Source organism: Diachasma alloeum, unplaced genomic scaffold (assembly GCF_001412515.2).
Source record: "Diachasma alloeum isolate Michigan unplaced genomic scaffold, Dall2.0 Dall_scaffold_00533, whole genome shotgun sequence".
Lineage (NCBI taxonomy): Eukaryota > Metazoa > Arthropoda > Insecta > Hymenoptera > Braconidae > Diachasma > Diachasma alloeum.
In genome coordinates, this window is record NW_021680665.1 from 239,927 (window position 1) to 266,586 (window position 26,660).

Consider the following 26,660-nt stretch of genomic DNA (forward strand, 5'->3'; position numbering starts at 1 on the left):
ATCCACTTTTATAAAATCCAGTGTAACAATTTTTGAGGCTTCTATTCCGATTATCAAGTAATGTAATATGATGTCTATGTATGTATTTTTTATTTACTGAAATTTTTTAATAATTTAAAAAATGGAATACAGTTCTGTACTATAACAAGCAGGGGGTAGCGAGCATGTGGCAGTGAACATCTCACTCATTAATTTTTTTTTATAGTTTCTTTGCCATCAATAAATTCATGGTGGGCTTCCGAATGGTTTTTAGCGTAATAAAATTTGATTTCAACTTGATATTTCGATTTTTGCGTCTGCTAGAGACGGAACAACGATTTCGAAGTAAAACAAGGAGAAACCTTACAATACTTCCACGAACGAAAACATTAATCCCGCTCAGATTGAATATCCACAATGGCACACAAAAATACTGCCTAATGATTGAAAAACTATGCTTTTTCAGGGAAATTTCGAAGTGTTTTAATAAATATAATACGCTCTATCCCTGTGATGAGCACCTATATGCTGTAGAGTGTCTACAAGAAAATATTAAACTTTTTGATGGAATCGTTTATTACAAAAAGGTGAATATCTCCGAAACCACTCGATGGATCGTGCCCATCCGAAAGACGAACCTTCAATATTATGAGAGCTATGATTGTACCAAATTTCAGCTTGCTATCTTCGTTTTTGCTCACGGTATCGTGCGTAGAAGAATAAAAAAAAAACAAGCCGAATATTTTGAAAAAAAAATCATTGAGATCGGTTGACTCCTTATTGAGATATTCAAGACATTAGGTTTACATGCAAAGTTGAATATCTCCGGAACTAATTGACCGATTGAGCCCATCTTCCATACCGGTCCTTGCGATGATAAGAGACAGCTTCACGCCAAATTTCAAGTCGATATCTCAATTTTTACTCAAGTTAGAGCGCGAACAAGGATTCCAAGGCAAAAACAGAAAAATCCAAATATCTCAAAAACTTTGTATGAACGGGTATATATGCTTTGATTAATTTTTAGATAGAGGATATGCCGAATATTTTGAAAAAAAAATTATTGAAATCGGTTGGATATTTTTCGAGATATTTGCGAGAACGTGGTCCCCAAACTTCGTATTTTTACGTTTCAGACCATTCTGCATCATTTCCAAGCAAAATTAGAAAATGTGAAAATCGAACGATTGCAATGCTTCCATTCGGAAGCAAAAAGAAAGAAGATTCAATTCTATCGATTCATTAGCGAACAATCGACGAACAATTTGTTTACATGCCTACGCATACACACATAGGGGAGAGTGGGGCAAAATGGAACAGTCGAAAAATGACTGTTTGATGCAATTCAAGCAAACTAATTTTTTTTGTTAAATATTTTTTTTATCAACTTTTGTCTATTAATTTTTTTTCAATTTTGAGAGTACTAATGAGAATGATAAGTTTCCATTCAGTAGAATAGAAAATTCTTGAGAAGTTTTGACAAGCGAAGATTTTGTCAATGGATTAATTGAAAAAAAAAACAAAGCAGCAAAATCCAGACAAAGGCCCAGGGGGAGATCCAGAGAGGGAAAAAGTAAAATGTGATGCTGAATTTCAATCGAGCGAACAAAGAAAAGTGTAATCGGCCTAATCTAATCAATTGAATTATAATCAATTGAACTATAAGACGAATAGAAAATTATTTTTCTGATCAGTACTGCTAATAATAAAAAAAGTAAATCTAAAAAAAAAATTGACTAAAATTGTTTTTTGCTTGAATTACGTCAAACAGTCATTTTTCGACTATTTTATTTTTGCCCACATTTCATTTTACCCCACTGTTTGATTTTGCCTCACTCTCCTCTACATACGTACGGACACGGTCTAAAAATTGCATTTTTGTCATTCCGGCCGTGAGGCAACGCTTCACGGACGCGGAGCGGAGCGGAGCGTCCGTGAATCTCTGCCTACGGCCGTCATAACAAAAAATACTGTTCGTCATACGGTCAAAAAAAACTTTTCTAGCTCATATGATTGCAGCATACAAACTCATATTCGCCAGAAAAGTTTCTTTCGGCCTAGTGACGAAATATACTATTACTGTACTGTTTCTCACGATTTCTCGTCTGGGAATTGGTATTACATACTTTCCAAACTCGAAAAGTTGAAAATCACTACAGAAAAATATTGTTCCTGGGCTGTTGCGATGGGGTTTTTTTATTCGTGTGGCGTTGGCCAGACCACGCCTACGGCTCGGAGGCCAACGCCACACGAGTAAAAAACCCCATCGCAACAGGCCGGAAAAATACTATTTCGGACTTTTTGGATTATAATGAGTCGATATAACACAAAAAATCCAAAATTTAAATTTGAGCGAGTACATTCGGAAGCAAGATGAAAAATTCATGAATATGCTATAAATTATGGAAAAAATCTTAACTAATCAAAAGAAATCGAAGAATTCCCCCGATACTATCAATCCGCGTCTAAAGGTCGCATTCGCAATCTACAAATCTTCATCAAGATCCCCACCAGCTGATTTCTTTGATGATCTCAACGAATCCAAGCCCATTCAGAACTTCTGAAATACCTCCACTAAAAGATAACAAAAAAAAATATCTCCCATATTTGCTTTCCACTTCCGTGTAAACTGACACTCATCACGAACATCATTGCGTAAACTGAAATGAATGAACTCGGCATTCCACCTCTTTATGACATAAACGGAGGTAGGGGCAAGTCTGTTGCTCGTCCAGCTGGGTTCCTTCCGCGGTATTTTAGTTCTACGCAGTGTTGACGCTCTAGTCATCTCATCTGGCTGTTTCCACTGGTCTGCCAAAACTTCTACTGCGCGCCTAACCCAAGCCGTTCCCCTTCCACTAATCAATTTGAAGCGTCTTTGGATAAAAATTTCTGCCACGCTCTTTCCTTTTATACCGGCTTCGCGTTATCGAAACAGAGCGGCACTCGCTCGTCGAATGACCTTGTGGCATGTAACAGAAACAGTTGCACGAATGTATATGGGTCGGATGGAAAGAGAATTGTGGTAATATTGAGTGAGAAGTGAACACAGAACAGAACACAACTGAAACTAAAAGTGTCGAAGGCAAATTTCTGCCTTAGGTGGGAAACAACGGAATTGTGGGGACAATAGAGAAGTGGCGGGAGGGAATTGTCAACCGGATTTGTTTGTGAAATTGTCGTGAAGTCTTGTTAGTGAATTTTCAAGGTTTATTCAGTCACTATTATGGGTATTGGAAAGGAAAAATGTCAAGTTTAATGGTAGTAATTAATGTTTGTGGGTTTTCCTGGAGTTTTGGAGGGAAACTAATGCACATGTGCGGTGCTGGAGACCCCTCTGGGTTTGTGGGGAGATGTGGGAGGTTTTTAAAAGCTTCGTACGCGTTTTTTGAAGTCCAACATAGAAACGTATTGAGTTTCCAATCTTACTGATTTCGAAAAATCAAAATGAAATATCTGGGTTTTCTTCTGTTCCAAAGGAAAATAAAGCATATGTCGTTGAGAATTCCCCGGAGGTTTTAAAATATTTATTGAGGATGAACAGTGATTTCTACATGCTTAATTGAAAAATTATCTGAATTGTTTCCAATGTTACAATAACTTACCAAAAATTCGTCATTTTTTTAAAATTTTATAGTGAAATAATGTCGCACGTAGCGTTGAAAATTTCTCACAGATAGAAACAGGGTTGGGCGCGTCAATTACTTTGGAAAATTACTTGGTTTTTTACCGACGTAATTTACGTAAATTACCTCGTCGGGTTTTTTAAATTTTTTACATTACTTCGAAAAGTTGGCAATTTTCGGTTACTAGAATATTTTATTCCGACTGACGAAGACGCAGTATTGGACACATAAATATCATGGAAAATAGTATATTATGTAGGGATAGGAACAATCATCAATTTCAAAAGAAGTTAAATTTGGCTTATGTTAACTGATAATATTACCCAACAATTTTCAATTACCAAATTAATCATCAATAGAATATTCAAATTCCGAAATAGTCTATCAACCAGTAATCGTGTCAGAAGTTTGACCATTACATGTCTAATCGGAAAATACTGTTATGAAATTTAGAATTATTTACTCAATAGTTAATAGAAAATTTGAATTTGAAAAGAACCATTTTGTTTTGAAGAGTTCAAAAAAGCTACCAAAGCCAATTGAATTAGTTTTGTCATTTAAGAATGCCGAATGAAACAAGTTAATGTCGAGACAAAAGGCGATGACGCGACGAGTTCAATAGAGATCAATAAATAATGAGATTCACCCTTTTGAACACATTGACGTAAATACTTCCATTTAAATCAACTCCAATGTTGTATTTACTCCAATGTGTTCAAAACATCTGATACATGCTATGGAGGAGATTTGCACTGTCAACAGTAAATCTCAGTTGTTGTGGTATCTTTTGAGATTGACCCTTGTAAAATTCATCCCTTACACGGTATGACCTTTACGAGGTATGAACCTCATGACTTTTATCATCCTTGCGAAATATAATCTTCGCGAAGCTTCACGGTTTACCATAAAAGGTAACTTTGGCTGGTTTTTTACGTTTTTTACATTTATTACGTAAATACGGGTTTTTTACAATGTCATGTAAAAAACTACGGTTATCGACAGATGTCTAACACTGGATAAAAGGAATGTTTTTTGATATCACAAACTACAATTCAGTAGCGAAGTGGTAAACCGGTTTAAGTCGACTTATCTCCCAATTGAGTTTTTGAGGAATATTTCCAAATCTAACGAAGATAGCGAAATTTTCGTAATCACATTTTTTATAGCTCTCAATCGGCTGTACAAAAACGGTTATAACAACAATTTTGCCATCTCCCTTAGATTCCGAGATATTCGTTGAAAATTGGTCAATAGTCAAAATTGACTTATATCGTTCTACCACTTCGCTACTGAATTAATCGTGATTTTACTCAATGTTTGATTCATCTAAAGGAATAAAAATTGAATTTTTCAGTTGATTCAATAAATTTCACCCATCAATCGATAATTGATATTCTGCAGTAAAAATAAACATCCATGGAAAGAGCGCTAGAGTTCAAACAATACGCAAGTGCTATTGTGCGACGTGAATAAAAAAAATATATGGATTCCGATAAGAGAAACATTTATTGCCGGATGAAAAACATTCCTCGAATTTTCGGAGTATTCTCTAACAAATTGGAGTATGTGGAACTGATAATTCTACAGAATCAATGAAAACAACGTTTTCGTGTGTCGATTTTTTTTCTTTTAGTTCTATGCTAAATGTTAATTGTTGTTGAGTGAAGTTCAACGATTTCGATTCCATTCCAACGTGTTTACTTGTCACTAAACAATTAGTGTCATTGAAGAGGCCGAGGGATATTTTTATTCCGTTTTTTCTGGAGTAGAATGTAGTGAAATTGGTCTACTCTAAGTGGACACACCCAATGAATAGCAAAAGGGAAACTTGTTCGCTGCTTATCATCTTTCCTCGGAATAAAGCAAAAAACTAGAAGACTAGAATAGAGCATTTTTTTCTCTCCATTTCATTTCTGCACTTTCATTTGTCGCTAAACAATTATTTCTCTTTCATTCGAGCCAACAGTCATAAAAAGACCATTTGAGTACGAGCAATGTGCTTCTGTTTCATTACTTGAAATGTTGATCATAAAAATATTCATTTCGATGCTGATTTATAGTTTCAATGCATAAAGAGAATTCTAAATTCTCTATTTTTATGTTTATTTGTGGTTCTAGACTGGAATCCAAAACAATGCTTTGAAAGGTATTGTTTTCGATATGACGAGAAAAATTTTCCAATCATGGAATTATCTCAGACACTAGTGGTTTATGAGAAACTTGGATTTCTTTAAAATGCTATCAACTACAAAAAATCACTTGTAATTATTCTCCGAAGTTCCTTAATTCCGAGATAAAGGCAGAACTAATCAACATACACTGAGAAAAAAAATACTTTTGCCAAGTAAATTTACTAACTACAAGAAAATCCACATATTTCAAATGCAAATATTTATATACATTTACTTGCGTCAAGTAAATTTACTTGGCAGAAGCTATTTTTTTCTCAGTGTACCCAACCACTTCCTGAGAGAATCTTCTTCTTTTTCACTTGATTCAAAAAGTTGGAAAATCCAATTTTTATACCTCGTCCGTACGTGTGTGTGTGTATGTGTGTACATATATAGGTATCCAAGTTTTTCCTCAATTGTTCACTAATAAATCAATGGAATTGAATCTTTTTTCTTCAAATCCAGGTATTGTTGAGTCCTATCAATTGTCATGAATTAAAATTTAATTTATCCATTCGTTTTTAAAATTTTTGAATTTTTTCGAAAATCGGTTGTTCCACGATAAATAAAAGAAAAAGTTCTGCATGATTAAATGATGGCCTAAAACATTTGTTTCGATAGCCTTTACACCGAGTTCGAAGATGAAGCCGGTAGCAATAATCGTTCTTTTGATCTATTTGAAAATTTGCAAAAATTTTGTATTTTTTGAAAATCTGAATTCTGAGGATATCTTTGAATATCGTGTTTCAAATGAATTCAATCATAGCTCAAAATGTTTGTTTTAATGCCATTAAGTCAAAGTTAAAAGATGATTACGATAGCTATATTGGTTGATTTAATTTTTATTTTTATGATGTTGAAAATTTCGAATTTTTCATGAATTTCCCTGAAAATGAGCTTTTTGATGGTTTTTTTCAAATGTGATGTTCCAAATTCATGGAAGTATATATAAATAAACAATTTTCTAGTAACAATGAATTATACATGATAAAAGGAAATGACGTACAAAGTAACCATTCGGAAACATTTTGTTAATTTATTAGCAAAAATAACTATACTACATACAATACAAGGGCAAGTTCCCACTTGTTTTATTCGTTTATTTCTGTAAAACAAAATAACAAACTATACGAAATTGAAACACATGACATTTAAACATCCTCTACATCTTCAAATGAAAAAAAAAAAACATTCTTTCATCCTCGACAAACATTTTTGACCCCGGACAATCGTATTAGGAATTCTGAAACAAAAATACGTTAGTTTACCACTTTCATTCGTCACTGAACAATTATTGTCTCTCACCACTTAGTCATGAATCGCCTAGAAGAGCTCAAGCAGCTTAGTGTTGACAGTAGTGATGTAGAGGCAGACAGTAACATCATGGACAAGTTTCAACAGAGTGAAGGTGGCATGAGTGACTCAACACCCCCCTCGCTGAGCCCCCAAGACACCTCATTCGATTACTCTCACGTGAAATATGAGAAGCACGAGGATGGGTGGAAAGATGAAGGCTCAAAGGTATTTCTAGTTAAGTCTGATCAGGAACCAAGACCAAAGCCATCACAACCCAGAATCTCAGCGAGAAGGGGCTGCCTTATCTCACGTGGAAAGCACCGAAAGTGCAAGCCTGTGAGTTTGTTAAGAAATTCTCTCGAGAGGAGAGTTGAAGGAGTCGAGAAGATCTTGGGAGACAGAGTTGACAATTTCTTGGAGGAAACTACAGAAAAATATCCTTGTCTCCAAAAAATCGAGAGCTGGATTGCTGACCGGAAGTGCAAGACTTCTGAGAGGAGGAGAAATGTGGGGAGACGTGGCAGTCCCCCTTCTGTTAATGATAATGGATTTAAGGAAGAAAGTTATGAGAACAATGAGCGTGAGGAAGTGAATGCACGTGATGAAGGTGATGGAGAAGATCCTCCGCAGTCTCTAACTAGGGAATCTCCGGACTCTGCTAGAGAATGTGGGAAGACATCACTTTCCTCTTCACCAGGGAATGTGGCTAGAGATCCCCAGAATTTGGTTGATAGAGTGAAGGATGGAGTCAAGGAAAAAGTCGACGACATTATTAGGGTATTGATAAAGATGTTGATGGGCTTTTGAGTGGTGAAGAGGTAAAATGATTTTCGAAATGGTGCAACCGAATGAATCGACTCCATAAGCGCTGAGTTTTACTTGTCTGAGAATTCGAAGGAGGTCGAGGAATTTTTGTAAAGATTTTGTAGACCCAACTGAGAGCTACAAAAATTAGTGATGCCGCGAGACATTTCACGAGACATCACGAGACAAAACTTTGGAGAGATGATCTCGGTCTCAATGAACATGGAAATTTTTTCTCTCGTCTCAGTCTCAAAATATATAGTATCAACTCCTCTCGTGATGCCGCCGAGTCAATTTATCTCACCTTGGTTCCTAGTTTTTTGAGTTTTTTACATGTAGAAAACCGAGACGAGACAAACCGAGACTAAAACCGAGATTTTACATTAAAAAACATGAAAAACTTGAGACCGAGATGAGATAATTTGACTTGGAGTCATCATGAGAGGAGTCGATTGCGTATTTGGAAACTGAGACGAGAGCAAAGTTTTCCATGTTCATTGAGACCGAGATCATTCTCTAAAGTTTTGTCTCGTAAAAATGGTTCGTATGGAAATTTCGCTGGCTTCTCTGGATATCGAAATATTTTACAGACTTATAACTCCTTCAGAATGGAAAAGGATTTGTTTATTTTTTGTTTACGTTGCTAGTAACTTATTTTGGGAATGAGTTGGATGGCGTCAAACAAGTTTTTTTTCGTTACTGAGAACATTCTATACAAAAAAGTTTCGCGACAATTCCTTTCCAATTATTCCTTACAGAGAAAAACCTTAGGAAATGCTTTCTGTAATGAAGTTCAGGGGCTACGGGAAATTTTTTTTATGAATTCTCCCAAGTTGTGTAATTTCCAAAATATTTTCAGCTATAATACCCCAAGACTTTCAAAATTATCGGATATTTCCTGAATGTTTTGTTCCATAGCAACGAGAGGGATCGGTTTTGGAGATTAAAATTCCCAGCGCGCAGCGCGAGGGATTTTACTGCAAAACTGATCCCGATCGTTGGTATGCAGGAGAACTTGAGGGAAATATCCGATGAATTTTGAAGGTCGAGGGGTATTCGGAGGACAATTTCTTCAATTCTGATTTTGGCCGATCAGAGTGCAGTGTTCGGGGTTACGGGACACATTTCACCAAAATGTGAGGGATATCTGTCAAATTCGTAGAAAATAATTGACAGGATACAGGGAAATTATCACTCATAATTTCCTTGCAGCCGGGGGAATTATCATTCTGAAATGCGTCATGGTATCCCGAATACTACACTAAGGACTACACTGCCTTGATTGGTCAAAATCAGAATTGAGGAAATTGTCAATAATATCTGAACTGAATTTTCTAATTGAATTTTATGAGATTTTTGTCTCGCCCATGACCTCCGGCGGACGGAAGATCTTTAAAAAAACATGAAAGATGTGTCTCGAATGGATTTCAGTTATTTATTCCGGCTTGAACGTATTATTCACACGAGATGGATTTGTATTGGTTCGAATCCGTCTCGTATGAAGAACAAATACAAATGTATATTTCTTGGAAGATCTCCGTCCGACGGAGAGCATGGGTGAGAAAAATCCTATTTATTGTTTTACCCCTTCACCACGGGAATAGACACTGACTGTTTGGTATGAGTGATGATGAATAATTTTATAACAAAAATTTAGTTGGAATGATAATTGTCCACGCATGAAAAAATTTAATAGAAAACCTAACGAATTCGCTAGAAAATTCTATTGTTTCTGGAAAAAATTACCAGAAAAAAACGCAATCCCCGAGCGAAGTAAATTTCAATAAAAAGTGTGAATCGGAGCCTAAATTGTACGAATCGTCACGTAAATTCTACGATTTGTTGCGTAAAAATTAACCACCTGACTGATGACTCACCGCTCTGGGGACAACAAGTGGTTCCGTAATTTTTCCCCAACGATTGAGAAATTTTACGGAACCGAACGTAGAAATTACTCACCAGTTTCATAAAAATTGTTAAACATTTAAGAATTTTTAATTTTGGAGGCATAATAAGTCGGGAAGTTTCGGTAAGATTTTACTTCTTCGGGAAAAATTACGTGACGTACTTTGTTCAGTGATGAACCTGAAAATTCTGAACGTTTCAGATTTCTTGTCTTACATTACTATAAAAATTGCCGGAAAACGATTCCCCATTGTAGATCACGTGAATTGTTCCGTAATTTTTACTGAATATTTCTCTCCGTGTAGGAATTCTATGGGGTTTCTACGGGATTTCTAATGGAATTCTATTGAAAAATTCTATTTGTTTTTTGCTTTGATTCAATTGGATATTCGGTAAGCAAAAGACAATAGATTTCAAATTTCTATTTGAATGTTTCTCTTGAGATTTTTTCTACTCGGAGAGAAATTTTCTAGAAAAATTCTAGTACGAGTACTGGAAAAAACTAAATCCACCGGCTGTGAAAAATTCTAGTATTGTTAAGATAAAATTTCTTGGTATTACTGGTAAAATTTCTGGGGGTTTCTGTGAAATTTTCACAGAAATACAGGGAAAAATTCACGTTTTCCCCAATAAAATTTCTAGTGCCGGCACTGGAAGTTTTTCCTGGCCGTCACTTTGCGCCTCTTTTTCCGTGCTAGCACTAGAATTTTTCTAAAAAATTTCTCTCTGTGTACATCTTTTGTAATAATTCTAATGGAAAAAATCTGAACGGAAAAATTCGAACAGAAATTCAAAATAGTATATTGACTTCTTCCTATCAAATATGCAATAGAATCAGCTCGAAAAACAAGTAGAATTTTTCAATAGAATTCTTATAGAATTCCAATAGAATTTTCTAGCGAATTCGTTAGGTTTTCTATTGAATTTTTTCATGCGTGTCATTTAAATACACACGATAAATTGTAGGAATTAACTACACTACGTGAGATCTACAAAAAACATTAGCGATGGTTACGTCACAATGAATCATGGATCAACTGATACTCTTGTGTTTGCTGTCAGTCGCTAATGGTTCTTTATTTTTTATTTTGCCTGCAGTATTTTCAACGTACAAACAGACTGGCGGATGTTAATCGAAGATTGAAGTCGCAGATATGGAGTTCAGTGGTGACCATCGTCCTGGTGGAGGCGAAGAATTTAATTCCCATGGATATAGATGGTGAATCGGATCCTTACGTCAAATTCAGGTAACCAAAAATATTATTCTGTTCTTTCATCAAACACTATGCAACTGGGAAATACGGATAATCAATTCTACTTTTCAATTTGAAAAAAAAACGGAAAATATTTTACTAATTTCCGTTATGAATTTTTAAAGTAAGGAAGAATTGTTAATACATGTGAATTTATCATTTCTGATGAGAAAATTACCGTGGATGATCCGAAAAGTAATAAGTAGATTGAACCTTGAATGAATTTTGATGCATATTTTTTCTGACGTGTGGAAAAGTATTTACCATAATTTTTAGGGGAGACAGGGGCAAAATAAAACAGCCAAAAAACGACTGAGGCAATTCAAGGGAAAAAAAATTTTTTCATCAACTATTTCTTTCTTTTAACTTTTGGTTATTGACTTTTTTTATTATTGACAGTACTGACGAGAATAATAATTTTCTATTCGGTAAAAATGAAAATGCGGGGCGAAAAAATCACTGATATTCGAAGCCTCTATGTAACGTGTCGACTATCTCTACAACTGAATCCCACTCCCCTGTTAGATCTGGATCTCAACGTCCACTTGACAGCTCCTCCCCTGACTCTGCAGCACAGCCAAACTAAGCAACCTCGTCATTGCTGAGTCTTTTGTCTCTCCTCATCGAGTTATACTCTTGTCTAAAATTTCAAATTGATCGACTTGATACTTTTTGGAATAGAGCAATTGATGTAAAAAGGCTTTTCGCATGAAATGAAATATCCTTATTCTATCATTGATTATTACATGGAGAAAACTTGTAAGGTCATATAGCTTTGGATTATATCATTATTTTAAAAAATCGGTTCCCTACAAATACTCTTACTGGATAAAACCAAAACTTGATTCTCAATTTTGGAAGGTCAAACGTTCCGAGGATCTGATTTTTTTTCTTATTCCTGTATAATCGATAATTTCAGAAAAATGGAGCTAGCAGTTTGAAATTTAGTATGATTATAGCTTTTACAATAGTGAAAATCTGAAACTGAATCTGAAACTTGAATCTGAAATTGAATTGAAATATCTTTCGGTATTTTGGATGGACGCAATTGACGCATCGAGTGGTTGCGGAGATATTTAACCTTTTGTATGAATCTATTTCATCCAAAGGTCCAATATCTCCTTGCAGACTCCCCGTAGAATGCGGTTGCGGTTGTGTGCCTATCGCAAGGACCGGGAATTGCTACGGATCTAGTCGGAAGTTTACTACCAATAGAATTGGCAAAAATAAACAAGCAGCGTTTCGAGTCTATCCGACAGAAGGCATGTGACCATTACTGTTTGCGTCATTTGTCTCTTTCTTTTTTTTATTTCTACCAGTTCCATTGGTAGTAAGCTTCAGAATGGATCCGTAGCAATTGTCTATCCTTGGGACAGGCATACAACCGTAACCTTATGCTGCAGGGTGTCTAAAGGAAAATATTCAAACTTTTTTTTTTTATTGGTATTCAACCTTTTTATGAAATAGATTTATACAAATGGTTAAATATCTCCGAAATTGCTCGTCCGATTGCGCCTATCCAAAATAACAATCTTTAGTATTATCAGAGCTACGATCATAACAAATTTGAACTTGCTATCTCCTTTTTTTTTAAAAAAAGTAATAAACGGCAATGTTTCTAAACTGTGACTGAATAATATTTTCTGTTAGACTTATTTAGAGGTCATCGAGAAAATTATTTTGGCAACAAAAATTGTCAATCGGTGCAGTAGTTTTTGAGATATTGAGGAAAAACGAAATTTAAACAAGTTATATCTCAGGAACTACTGAATCGATCGGGCTGAAATAGCGCGCCAAGGTTGAGCACAACAATAGCTACAACGAGCCAACATTTCAGATTTGTATCTACAAATTTCACCGTATTTATGTTGAATTTTCTAAAAATTAAGGATATTCAACCAGTGTCGGTAAATTGCCGGTAAATGTGTTCTTTTTCGTGGTCCAGGAAAATTCTGTAATTTTTTCGGCTGAAAAATTAATCGCAATAGTCTCGGTAGAAATGAATAAACTAATTTTTCGTTCTACACGGGCTCTTATGAAATTTATATTCAAATTGATAATTCACTACTAGAAGACTCTAAAAATAGAAATGAAAATAGAAGGTAATGTGTAAAATCATACTGAATCCAATGGCCAGAGAGAAATCTGGAGTACCCGGACAAAAAGACTAAATATTTGAATGATTCTATTCCATATAAGTGCATGTTAGCGCATTCATTTAGTATTTATTTATTTTGCCACATGTATACCCTCTCGGGTCTTTACATTTTGTTCCCATCCCTTAAATCACTAAGAACCCTGTTGTGAAATAGTATCAGCATTTTGAGTTACAATCAGTATACAAAATATAAAAGAAAACATAAATGCCATAGGGGCTGTTGTCTTAACTAAAGAAGACATGAATGCTATAGAGGCTGTTGTCTTAACTAGTAACAATACATATTTTAAACTTCACATAGTACCAAATACATATTCCTCTTTGACGAGTGTCAGAAATACAATCTTTTTATAGTCCATGAACAGTAGGACTTTTGAAAAAAAACAAAAGAAAATTATGAGTACATTTTAATTGACTGCTCCTTCCCTCGGCCTTTTTTCGCATGAAATCCGGGGACTTGAAGTGCTGTAATACTAAATGAAGTATAGTAGAACGTAAAACCGGGGACTCGCGTAGCCATCACCCACGCCATCAAAATCGGTTAGCCGGGAGTACTTCTCGGCCGCGTCGTCATCATAATCACGGCTCTTAGTTTCCTTCCCCCCACCCACTCCTTGTGTGCCATGAAACATTTATATGATAAAATAAATTGAAATGAAATGCCCAGTAGGAGGCACATTAGGAAGCAGGTGCCGGCGAACTGCTCTGCACCTCCTCCCTCCTCCTGATGAGCTTTTCCCACTCCCTGAAGAATTTACACAGCTCCGGGATCGGTCTTCCCCCCAATAGCTCTACAATTGACTCTTCCCTACCAAGGATTCTCCAGTCGTCCCAAACTTCTTTTAGGACTCCCCCTTTTAGAATATCACAGCTCAGGATATGCTCCAAATCTTCAGAGAGTCCCCCCCCCACATAGTCTCATGTCCTCCTATCCCTTGTTTCCTGCCTTCCCAACATTCCCACAGCGCAAGCGCGCCCACATCACCTTGTCCCCCCAAGACACTCCTTTCATTCGCCAGTAGCAGAACTCATCGTCCCTCTTCCTCAGAAACTTATAACTTGGATTAAACCTGGATCGACGAATCTTCTCCCTGTCCGAGCTATGTACCTTCTCTCTCCCTTTGTCTAGATATTCTCCTACCTTATCCCCAAATTCTTTATTCTCAAGATCTCCTTCTCTCAGAATCCCCAGTAGTTCCTGACCTTCCCAGTTACCTAGAGCCCCCTCCAGTTCCCTAGCCCAGGCCGAGGGATTGCGATTAGTCAACGCTCTGATTTCCTCCTTCAGACATGATCTAACCAGCCTATCCTCTTCCAGTCTACTCACTTCTCCTAGGAAGTGAAGCACACGTCTTCTGGACTCAAAGATAACACTCTCCCTACCGCTATCAGCCCTCCATAGATAGTCTGGTGTGATTTTGGAGACACCCATCCCCATTCTCGTAACCCTCCCTTGAACTCGCTCCATAGATGGTCTTTCCTTTAGTCCCCAGATTTCTGTTCCGTACATCGCCCCTGCTTTACTCAGTGTGTTTAGGATATACAGTCTGCTATTCAGAGAATGAAGCCCCGCTCTAGCCGACACCCCCCACGCCGCGTTAACCGTTCTTACCCCCTTTCCCGCCATTTTACGGATGTGCATCCCACTTGAATTCCTAGATGAGAACCAGTAACCCAAGTATTTGAAGCTGTTAACTACTTCAACCCCCTTTTCATTGATTTTCCATCGTTCTCCCTTCTTCCTGCGTCCCCCCACCCCGAAAGATCATAATCTTGGTTTTATTTCCGTTAATTTCCAGTTTATTCTTGGTAAAATACCTCGCAGCAGTGTCCAGCATGCTTTGTAGACCACCTGCGTCCTCAGCCACAACCGCGATATCGTCTGCGTACTTTAGACAGTAGACTTTCCCTTTTCCAATGACCGATCTCCCTTCATTCTTTCTTTCCCATTTATCATCAATGTCATCGATGAACAGATTAAATAGAATTGGACTCAGTGGGCATCCTTGTCACCCCCCTTCCCGTGAGAAATCTATCAGTGATCCCTGACCCCGTGATATCCTCACTCTCTGTGCAGCTGTAAATAGCCCTAACCATATAGAAGCGAGCCCTAATATCCACCATCCACAATTTCTCGAGGAGCAAGTCCCGATCCACTGTGTCGAAGGCTGCTCGTAGGTCAATAAATGCTATATATAACTTACCCCCTTTATTCTTTATTTTGTTCCCTATCAGCGAATTGAGGATGAATATTTGTTCCCTTGTTCCTCTTTTCCTTCTGAATCCCCCCTGACTCTCCCTGAATTTTCCTTCCCTCTCCAGCCATCCTCCCAGTCGTTTAGCCATGATGCTGGCCAGCAGCTTATAACCCAGATTTAAAAGCGAGATCCCCCTGTAGTTTCCTACGTCATTCTCGTCCCCTCCTTTGTGAATGGGAAAGATGCGTGCCACCTGCCATCCATTTATCAAAACTACTGATTCCCATCCCTTTTGCACTACCTTCCATAATTCATCCTTCCAATTATCAGGTAAATTCTTCAGAAATTCTCCAGTGATCCCATCTTTCTCCGCCGCTTTCCCATTCTTCAAGGCTTTCAGCGCTCCACATAACTCTAGGTATGTGATGTCGCCGTCCAGCTCCTCTACTTCAACCCACTCTTCCTACCCTTTCCATTCCGTCCTCATCCCTATCCAAGTTAGCCCCCCCCCAGTTGATTCGCCACCTGGTTCAGCTAACGTTCGTCTGATATAGACGTCCCCTTCCTCGCCTTACAGGCTCGGCATTTCCCGAGAGCTTTCCAGAATTTCCCCATGTCCCTACTCGCCTTAACCCTATTTTTCTTTTCCTCAGCTAATTATTTCAGTTCATCTTTGACCATTTGCTTCATTTTAGCTTTTTCTTTCTGAAAGACTTCCCTGTTACTCGCTTCGTGACTACGGAGGTAGCGTTTCAGTAGGTTGAAGACTATGCTTCTTTGAATCTTATATTCGTCCCCCAGCCACGCGAAATCATCTTTTGGACGTCCCTTCCCCCTACCCTTTTAATCATCCCTGTCTCTTCCGCTGCTTCAAAGATGGCAGCTTTGATTTTTCCCCAGCGAGCATTTATATCGTCCCCTTCTTCTGACTCAATCCCCTTATTTTCTAGGTAGTTCTGATAGGATTCACCAGACACTGGTCTCCAGACGAGTTTAATCTCCCCTTCCCTAGATTTCTCCGCCCCCTCTTCCCTCTTTGGCCCTTGGGCCAACCTAGGCGCTAATCCACTGGGCCCCCTCAGGGTTAGCGCAACCCCTAGATGGTCCGAGTCAATTGTAGGCCAAATATTAATCCCCTCCAATACATGAGGATCTCCCTCATGGAGTACCAGATCAATGACCGAGCCGTCCACATCCTCCCGATTCCCCACGAAGGTGATGGCTCCTTCCCAGTCCCCTTTTATAGCACCATTAGCCAGTACCAAACCGTCAATATCACAGAAATTTATCCGTTTCCTCCCATCTCTAAGTATTTTCTCGTCCCTGGATTTCCCCTGAAAGCACTCTTCCCCATCCCCAGCCTGTAATGTGCCCACTCTGGCGTTAAAATCCCCCATAACTATGATAGACTCTCCTATTTCTCTACCTTCATCTATACCATCACTTATTTCTTTTAGCAATTGCTCAATCCCTACATTATTGTACCCTGCAATCAGTCTACATTTCCTCCCCCCTCGGCTAGCTTTACCCCAGAGATAACTGCCCCATTAGACCAAGTCTTGACTTTAATATCATTTCCCAGGGTATTCCTGGTCCCCACTAGAATCCCTCCTATGCCCCTCCCCTTTTTCTTCCTTTTGATAGCCCCTTGGTGATCCCACGTGAAATCGCTTGACAGACTTTCGACTCTCTTCATTAGGCCCTCCTGCTTACCCCTAATTACGTGTCTCTAGTAAAACTATAATATCAAACCTAGCTAAGTCTTTCCAGACTCGCTGAACTTTCCCCTCATTAAGCCCAGTAACGTTCCAGCAGGTGGACGTAATGTGAGTATTCCCCCCCTCTTCAGGTAGTCAATTATTAATGTTAATGTTACCACCGTTTGAGACCCTCCTACCGGTGCTCTCATCTTGGCTCTCCATGTCCACGAGTACAGCTCTCTTCTCGTCCCATTTAAACTCCACGTTGTTCGGCAGGATGCTTTATTGAAAGCCCAGGACTCTCGCGCGTCTCCCAAGGTCCCTTGTGCGCCTAGCCAGCGCCTGAAGATATTCAGTCACCTCGATCTGTCTCAGGGTTAGATCATTCTCCAACGTGATTCCCACTCGTTTCAGCTCCCTTTGATTATACCCCTTCATCAGTGCTGATTTTTGCGTATGGATGGCCAGCTGGAAGAGGAAGTCTCCTGAGGGCAGTGTCATCATGTTCTTTAACATTCAGCTTAGTGACAGACTTAACAACAGTAACGAAGTCCACCGCCTCCGTCCCCGGGAAAGCATTCAGTCCTTTTACTATCACGTTATTCTCCCTCTTCCTCCTTACTTTCATCTCGTAGGTTATCACTCCCTTGCCCAATTTCTCTGGCGCCCCCTGTCTCACTGCAAGGCCCTCAAGCAGGTTAGCACTTCCTCTCCGAGTAGTCCTGTGCATCCTTGGCGTGTCGCCTGTCGGACTTCCCTGGATCCCGATAGTGTTGCCATTGCCATCTCTATTTACTGTGAAATCTTCCTCCTGTGAAGGCGGCGGCTGATCGCGTCCTTCTCCCATCTCGCCATTGCTATTGCTGTGTACTTGTCCCTTCCCGTCGACCTCCCCCATCCCCTCAGCGGAGGGATCTGCGCTTCTGTCATATGGAGATTCACTCCTCCTCGAGGCCCTGGCTGAGAGTGAGGCCCTCCTAACCCCCTTTTCCTGTCTCCACTCTCTGGCCATGGCGAGCTCCAAGTTTTTCTTCACTTCATCAAAGCCGTAATTCACCCACTTTCCCACCGCCTCCACAGGATCGTTGACTTTCTCCACTTCTGTCAGGATATCACTCAATGCTCTGTCTAGTCTTTCGCCAAACCTGTCAGCTCTCGTCGTTGGGGTCCCTTTCCTGGACATTAACGTCTTCAACATTTCCTCAATGTTGTCGAGTCTTTTGTTTACCTCATTACCACAGTTCCACAGGAGCTATACAGTTTCCCACAAGATTGACACACGAGAGCCCCCCCTGGCTGTGTTAGCGGCTATTGCTCCCTCTCCCTCATGAATTACACCGATTTCAGAATTGGACCCCTTCTCAAGGGCCCCATTCCTCCTCGCGGATTCTTCATGAGTCAAAACACCCTCTGCAGGGACGCCAATCATTCCCACAGGTACTTGACGAGCCAATTCACGCTCCGCGACACCATGTCCTCCCACAGCCTGCTATGAGTCCATCTGATTGCCCTCTACCTGCTGCATACTCCCCATCGCCTTTAGTTCCGCTAGATTTATCTGATATAAATTACCTGTTGCTTGCCTTCGCCAAGGGCAGAGGGTCGTCCTCATTCTCCTGGTCCATCCCCCGGAGATCTCCCCCTCCCTCCCTTGGTGAGCTAAGGCTTCTCCCATCTCTCGGGGGAGTGTGCATCAATTTCGAACTTGTAGCAAAAACATTTACCTCATTGCTTCTCAGGAAGTAGTCGGCAATCTCCTTTTTTCCCCTCCTGGTGGCAGTTTCCTCTTTCGGTGGCCTCCCCCTCCTTCCTCTTCTCTACCTGCCCCTCTGTCACGGTGGGTCTCTCGGACTGAGCTTCCCCCGAGTCCATCGGTCGTTGCTCCTCCCTATCCGTGGCGCCATCCGTGAGCTGCGAGTCGTACTCGTTCGTCCCGCTTGAATTCGTCTCCTCACTCTCCTCCTGGGCTCTCTCTTTCTATCCCCATCGTAACCTCTTTCCAATACTAGCGAACGAAATATGCTGCAAACTCTTCAGGAACGTCTTCCCCGATAAGACCTATTATCTCCACCCGTACTCCAGCTACTCAGGAATCGTTTCTCACCAAACTTACTCGCGGAACAACGCTAATTTCGATTAATAAACCGTTAATACCGCAGAGCTAAAATCCAATGCGTCTACACTTTACGACCGTAGCGCCCTCCTCCCGCATGCATTTAAAGTCCGTGTCACGAAAGAAGTAACATCGGCTTGAGTGGTGGGGGCCGTGGATTGAAAGCTGAATTCAGGAGAGTGGGGGTACCGAGGTTCCTTCTTTCGTGGCGAGAACTTTAGTATATTTTGTCTATTTCATACCTAAATAATGAACATGGGCTGGTGGATGGGAATTTAGATCAAAATGAAGGGAATATCTTCATCTCTCAGTTAAAAAAAATCATTTTTTTAAGTACGTGCAATTTTGCATAAACATCCTTAATCACCAAAAACGCAAGTTGTCGGATAGATACATATAGCCTGAAAACATCATTTCTTCACATTTCATAACATTCTACACTATTTGCAATCAAAATTATAAAATCGAAAAATCGGTCAAAAACAAGACTTCCATTCGGAAACAAAAAGAGTTATAACACATAAAGGAACAGTCAGATGGCTCCTACCAAAAAGGCTCGAACTCCTACTTATTTTAAATCAATGTGGAATCATTTTTTAACGATCAAGTAATTTCTATTTAAATCGTTGAAAAATCCTGTTCGAAAATTCTCTCTGAAGACTCGATAGAACTCCTTTTCAGGACGATTTTGACCAAAAAATAAAATCCGGGGGTCTAAATGGATATGTATATTAGTTCGACACCTTTCCGTTATATGGCTAAGACATCAACCTCAACTCAATTTCAGTTACAATAATTAATAAAGACTTTCTTTGTAGGCTGGGAACCGAGAAATACAAATCCAAAGTGGTCAACAAGACCGTTAACCCAGTATGGTTAGAACAATTCGATCTGCATCTCTACGAAGACCCCTACCTCGGCCAAGAGCTCGAAGTCACTGTCTGGGACCGAGACAAGGGCCACCAGGACGATCTCATGGGTCGCACGACAATCGATCTAGCCGGTTTAGAACGGGAAACCACCCACCGGATCTGGCGTGACCTTGAAGATGGTGCAGGCAATATCTTCCTGCTCCTAACAATCAGCGGCACCACCGCCAGTGAAACAATCAGTGATCTTGCCGCGCAGGAGGAAAATCCAAAGGAGAAAGAACGCCTCCTGCAAAAGTACTCCATCTGGAATACTCTCCAGCGCCCTCGGGACGTGGGTCACCTCACGGTAAAAGTCTACAGAGCACAGGGACTAGCAGCAGCAGATTTAGGCGGCAAAAGTGATCCATTTTGCGTCCTGGAGCTCGTGAACTCTCGCCTGCAAACGCAAACAGAGTACAAGACTCTCGCTCCTAATTGGCAGAAGATCTTCACGTTCAATGTCAAAGACATAAACTCAGTATTAGAAATCACAGTTTATGATGAAGACAGAGACCACAAGGTTGAGTTCCTAGGAAAGATAGCAGTTCCTCTTTTGAGAATAAGAAATGGAGAGAAACGGTGGTATGCTTTAAAAGACAAGAAGCTTCGCTGCAGGGCGAAGGGTAATTCTCCCCAGATTCTCCTGGAGATGACAGTGATTTGGAACTATCTCAGGGGATGTGTGAGGACATTAAACCCTAGAGAACAGAAGTACATGGAGCCAGAGGTGAAATTCAAAAGGCAATTGTTCCTGCGAAATGTGTTAAGATTGAAAGCTGTCATCATGTTCTTTATTGATCTTGGAAAATATATCCAAAGTTGCTGGGAGTGGGAGAGCAAGACGAGAAGTGTTGTAGCTTTGGTTCTGTTCATCCTTGGGTGCTATTATTTTGAACCTTGGATGATTCCTGCTGCAGCTCTTCTTATTATGCTCAAATATTGTCTAGTGTGTGTTCTCACAGCAGACGTAAAATCTTCGTCGTATCATTCCATGTCGAGTTATCAGGACGGGGAAATCAACTCTGATGAGTGTCCACCGACTCCTGGAGATGACGATGAGGACGAGGATGATAAGGATAAGGAGGAGAAAAAGAGCCTTAAGGAGAGGCTCCAAGCCATTCAGGAGGTCACGCAGACCGTGCAAAACTCAATTGGGTATATTGCGAGTTTGTGTGAGAAGGTCAAGAACTTGTTCAATTTCACTGTTCCTTATTTGAGTTATCTCGCTATGGTGCTGGCTGTGCTTGGGGTTGTAGTGTTGTACTGTATACCGGTGAGGTATTTGATACTAATGTGGGGGGTCAACAAGTTCTTGAGGAAGATCCTGAGACCACATTCAGTGCCGAATAACGAGGTGCTAGATCTTATCTCCAGGGTACCTGATGATGAGGATCTGCTCAGTTACAGGTTGGTAGTAGAGTTACGAACATAACGTCCATGTGACGTAATTTTTTTGCTTCCGAATGGAAGCATTGTAATCGTTCAAATTCAATTTTTGGATTTTTTGTGTTATATAGACCCATTATAATCCAAAAAGTCCGAAATAGTAGATTATGTCATAAGGACGATAGGTCGAGATTTGTGAGGAGTGTGAAGTTTGCAGCACGAGGCGTCGGTAAGCTGGAGATGAGTCTCGCCGAAGGCGAGCCGTGTCGGAGACATAAAATATCGCCAATATTTTTTATTTACTCGCTTCGCTCGGTTAGATCGCGGTTTATCGGGCCTAATGACATAAATGCATTTTTTAGACCGTGTCCATCCGTATGTGTGTATGTATGTGACAAAGTTTTTCGTAATTTTCTCTCAATTATGTATAAGTGAAATATTCCTATTGAAATTTTCAGCTAGTCGAGGTTTTTTTGATAAAACAATCACAGAACGATGAAACAACAATTTTCATCTTTGTGGAAAATTCACTTTCACTAATTATTTGATTGGAAGAAAACGGTTGAAATTGATTCAATTATCATTAAAAAGAGTTATTTCGATATCGCTTTGAATGAATCAACTCGTGATATAAATATATATTTTATAATTTTATGAAAAATTAAGCATGACAGGAGAGAACGTATGTTCGTATGTTTGCTCATACGCAAACCTGTTATGAGCAAGTGAAAGATCAGTTTGAAGAAACTCAGATTTTAGTTATCTGGGGCTCACAACCCATATTCTCTTCAAAAAACCCAGACAGAAATTACAAAAGAGAATAGATATCGAATGAGAATAGTATATTTCGTTACTAGTGCGGAAAAGAATGTTCCTCGCCTTCGGCTCGTGCTATAAATCTCCCACGAGCCAAAAACCACTGTTCCCACGAGTATCGAACGATATTGTCATCACAATGTGTGGAAGGGACGTTTTAGGCACGCTTCGCGTGCCTAAAATAGTATATTTCGTAACGAGTGCAAAAAAGTGTTTCGAAGCGCGTGTTTAAAAGTGTTTAAAAGCGAGTCGAAGGCGAGTGATATAATCCCACGAGCTAAAAAACATTTTTTCACAAGTTACGAACAATATTTTTCATCACAATGTGGCGGAGCGTGCCGAAAAGTTCACTTTTCGTCACAGCGTGATGAAAAGTTACTTTTTCGCACAGCGTGATGAAAAGAAATTAATTCACTTCAAGAAAATAAAATAGGCAATAATAATATACAATGAAAACAATAGGCAAAATGACCATTTGGAAGCATATTGTTAATTTACTAGCAAAAATAACTGCACTATTTGCAATACAGGAGCAATTTCCCACTTGTTTTGTCATAATTTGAATAATTTGGCCATCTTACTGCCGTTTGTAACAAAAAAATGTCATAAGATTAAGGAACGGGAGAGACTGGCGGAATATTGGGAAGGGTGAAATGTTCGTAAGGGGAGACCGCCTTCATTGAGAGAAAAACGACAAAATTCTCAAACAAGTCTTACTTGTGCCAAGAAAATAGTTTTTTGAAAATTATCAAAAAAGGATTTTTTTGTGCCGAACATGCAGAGTGCGCCGAGATGGAAAATTTTTGTCGCAAAAATAGAGTTTGTAGTTGAAAAAAAATTGCATTCTCTGTACACGCAAGAAATGTCATTTCTAGCACTACTTCGTTATTTGACACTCCCATACGTATTTTGCTCTCAAAAAATGTTTGTTTCATGCGAAATAAAGGATAGTAGTTTTTCCAGCTATCTGATAATCACAGCCAAGAAATGAACCCTTAAATGAAACAGTAATAATGATATGATAGCTATCTTGTAACTTAGGGACAAAATATTCTTTGATAAATTTTCCTCTGTATGAGATATTTTCATCCTGAAAAGGCACCGTCTGGTGGGAATTATCTACCTCTTTAAGCAAACATCTGTCAGCAATGAAATATTGAGCCAAATATTTCGTTGCTATCGAAAGCTGAGCAATTATGTTTGAGGCTTTCAAATTCGAACCAAACAAATCTTTTTTTTGGCAATTTTCAACTAGCGATTTTGTTGGCCTAAATAATATTTTTTTGAGATCGTGTTTGTTTTTCTCTCAGTGTTGAAACTTGAAATTCTGTGGTGGCGGCATGGACCATCGAGCGACTTTTGATATAAAATGAGACATCCAAAAAATCAGGAAAAATGTGGAATTCAAGGCATTTTTCATGGTAAGACGTGAGTTTTCGAGTTGTTATCTTAATAAGGCTCCATGGAGTACAATTTCTATCGGATTCTATCTCTTTTTTATGCACTCTGTTAGTCGCGCAAAATTTACGAACACCGTTCGTCGCGCTGTAAGCGCCACGACGCACCAGCATAAATCGACATAATGATTAATTTGAAAGATCTAGGGAAATTTTTTTTTTTTTATTGTTATTTTACATCGCTTCGACCCAGTTAGGGTATACTACGATGATGATCAAGACTTTTAAAATGGTTAGATCGCACCATTCTACCCGGCCGGGATTTGAACTCGGAATCTTTCGCCTGTGAGGCAACGCACTTACCCACTGCGCCAAGTCACCGGGCAATCTAGGAAAAATCTGAAAAATATTAAAAGTGATCTCGATCGTACACTTGAAGTCCCGTGAGATTTTTTATATTTAGTGTTAGCCTTAATTATATATTCAAGCTCCAAGTTGCCATGTTTTTCTAAAAATTCGCCTTATACACGGTACACGGCCCGGAGTTTCGGAAGTTTCCGAAAAAAAAAAAAAAACTTACTAATCACATCCCATCAATTCCCGTCCCACGTGACGGGAACCACCACTACACCTCCATATAGCATATCATCAAACTTACTAATCACATCCCATCAATCCAACTATTTATGATATTTTTGGCGGATATGTTCATTCATAGGGTTTCTAGACACTTTAGAATGAGATGCCAAATTTTTTAAAAAATTTCTGAGGCTTTACTGGCGCGACGCTCATAGCGCGACCAACGGAGTGTTAAATGTTTGTTAGATTCAAAAGAATGACATGAGGAATCAATTCTTTTTTCAGTTTTGAATACATTATGAAGACTCAATTTTTTTTTCGATTTGCTGCTTTTGATTGATTGAAATTGAAACTTGAAATGTTTCTCTCAAGTAATAGTATATTTCGTAACGAGTGCAAAAAAGTGTTTTTTGGCGAATGGGACGTTTATATCACGAGCCGAAGGCGAGTGATATAATCCTACGAGCTAAAAAACATTTTTTCACGAGTTACGAACAATATTTTTCGTCACAGCGTGATGAAAAGGAATATTTTATTGATCAATTAAAAACATAACAATACAGATACCCAATTTTATAGTTAAAAGTCCAATGAACATTAAAAAAAGTCTAACTCAGATAAAGATTGTGGTCCATGGATCATTTCTAATATGAAAAAATGAAAAATGAGATTTTACCATGAAACACTGGGCAAAATGGGAGTCGCTCAATAACTCCACTCACCCACAACAGACTCTCAAGTTTCAGGAGAGACAGAAATTCGTCAGAGGAGGGAAATCGGAAGTGATCAACTATTTAGATGGGATGTGATGGCCAGTCGATAATTTGGCCATGTGACACAAATTTCATAGCAGGCCATCTGTTTACTGGAATGTGACATTCTTATGGTAATGAACCATTATTTGGCCATGCAACAAATTTGTCATATTTATTTCTGTCACGTGACGGGCATGTAACATGTAACAAAATTTTTGCACATCTTTCAACGTCAAAATAGTATAGTAAAATGAGATAGGTCCCATCAACCTAAAGTTGAATTTTCGATTAATGATCTCTGAATCGAAGTGTCGATTGCACCAAGCTTTATTAGCTCCATCTTAGTGAAACAATCAGTTAACTCATATGTACAGTTCTCTCAGGAACAATTTTATCACGGAGGTTCAGATAGCTGTATATTAATTAGGGTCCATTTTTCTCGTTGAAAAAGGACTTGGTGGAAAAGTCCCTCTCACCCCTTTGATTCCAAGGCATCCTCCGAGAATTCGCCGAAAAGAAAATAGTATATTACGTGCTAAGGCGGAGAAGTGCTGAATTCAACGCTGGTGGAGTACAGGCGCACGAGGCACGTGAGTCGGAGACGAGGCCGCCGAAGGCGGCCNGCCCTTTTTGGGCTTGAGCAATGAAAATTTACTTATCTCTTTTACTAATTTCTTGAGGATTCTTTTATTGGTGAAACTAAATATTCGTGACTTTAAATTATGGGCAACCTAGGTAGCCAATATGAATTTGAATTTCTTTAAACACCTTATTACATGAGGTGTCTCAATTATGGGTGCTCAGGTAGATGTACGGGACCACCTCTTCAGCTTCTCCCTTCAAGAGGTATATAATTTTAAAAATTATAAATTCGAAATTTCCAATTAAATTCAAGCACGCATGGTATGGCAATTTTTATAACAAACCATACCTGCGTTTAGCGTTACCCAGGGTTCGCGATGTGGATGCAGCTGGTATGTGAACCCCAAAAAGCCTAAATAATGCAATTAATTTGACCAAGTCACATTCATTTAGTTTGACCCCTTTATTCTCTCGTGATATTGTAGAAAGAATTAGATTTGTAGCGAAACACAAGAGTATTTGATTGTAAAGTGCAAAATTTCTTACCAAAATCAAATTAAGAGATAGATACTTTGCAAAAATCCGTAAAATTTCTGTGGGTTTACGTTTATAACTAGGTTATTCCAATTTTTTTTCTATTCAAAATTTTTCTGGGTTTTCATTTTGAGTGATTCGAGGGTTTTATTACTTCGAACGAGTCGAATAATGTGAATAATGAGTGGGCAGAAACGATTATAGCCCACATACGAAATGCCAGTGTTGGAGAAACGGGCCAAGCCTGGCACAAGCCTGGGCTTGCCAAGTCTGGGCTTGCCAAGTCTGGGCGCCCAGGCTTGGACCGAGGTTCGGCCATCCCTGGGGACCAGGGCTTGAGTCTCGGGAGAAGGGCGGGTAACCGAGCCTTACTTGACAGATCTGGCCCAGCCTTGGCCGGACATTGACATGCCGGAGCTCGATAACCAAGCCTCAGCCAGCGGTGGCCCGGAGCTTGGTCATTGGGCTCCAGCCGTTGGTGTAACTGTAAGGGTTAA

The 26,660-nt window shown here is 39.3% G+C and overlaps 1 protein-coding gene across 4 annotated transcripts in view; it reads left to right on the forward strand.

Moving 5' to 3' along the window:
• Positions 1 to 26,660, forward strand: part of LOC107042868 (multiple C2 and transmembrane domain-containing protein) — a 50,263-nt gene that overhangs the window by 18,181 nt on the left and 5,422 nt on the right. Inside the window, exons 1-4 of one of the 4 annotated variants that reach the window (XM_015264078.1) lie at positions 2,774 to 3,209; positions 7,089 to 7,849; positions 10,880 to 11,028; positions 20,022 to 21,521. In XM_015264078.1, the coding sequence (XP_015119564.1) occupies positions 3,206 to 3,209; positions 7,089 to 7,849; positions 10,880 to 11,028; positions 20,022 to 21,521 (2,414 nt within the window). In that variant the 5' untranslated portion in view covers positions 2,774 to 3,205. Of the gene's footprint in view, positions 1 to 2,773; positions 3,210 to 7,000; positions 7,850 to 10,879; positions 11,029 to 20,021; positions 21,522 to 26,660 lie in introns of those variants that run through there. The other 3 variants (XM_015264079.1, XM_015264080.1, XM_015264077.1) reach the window with 3 other exon arrangements.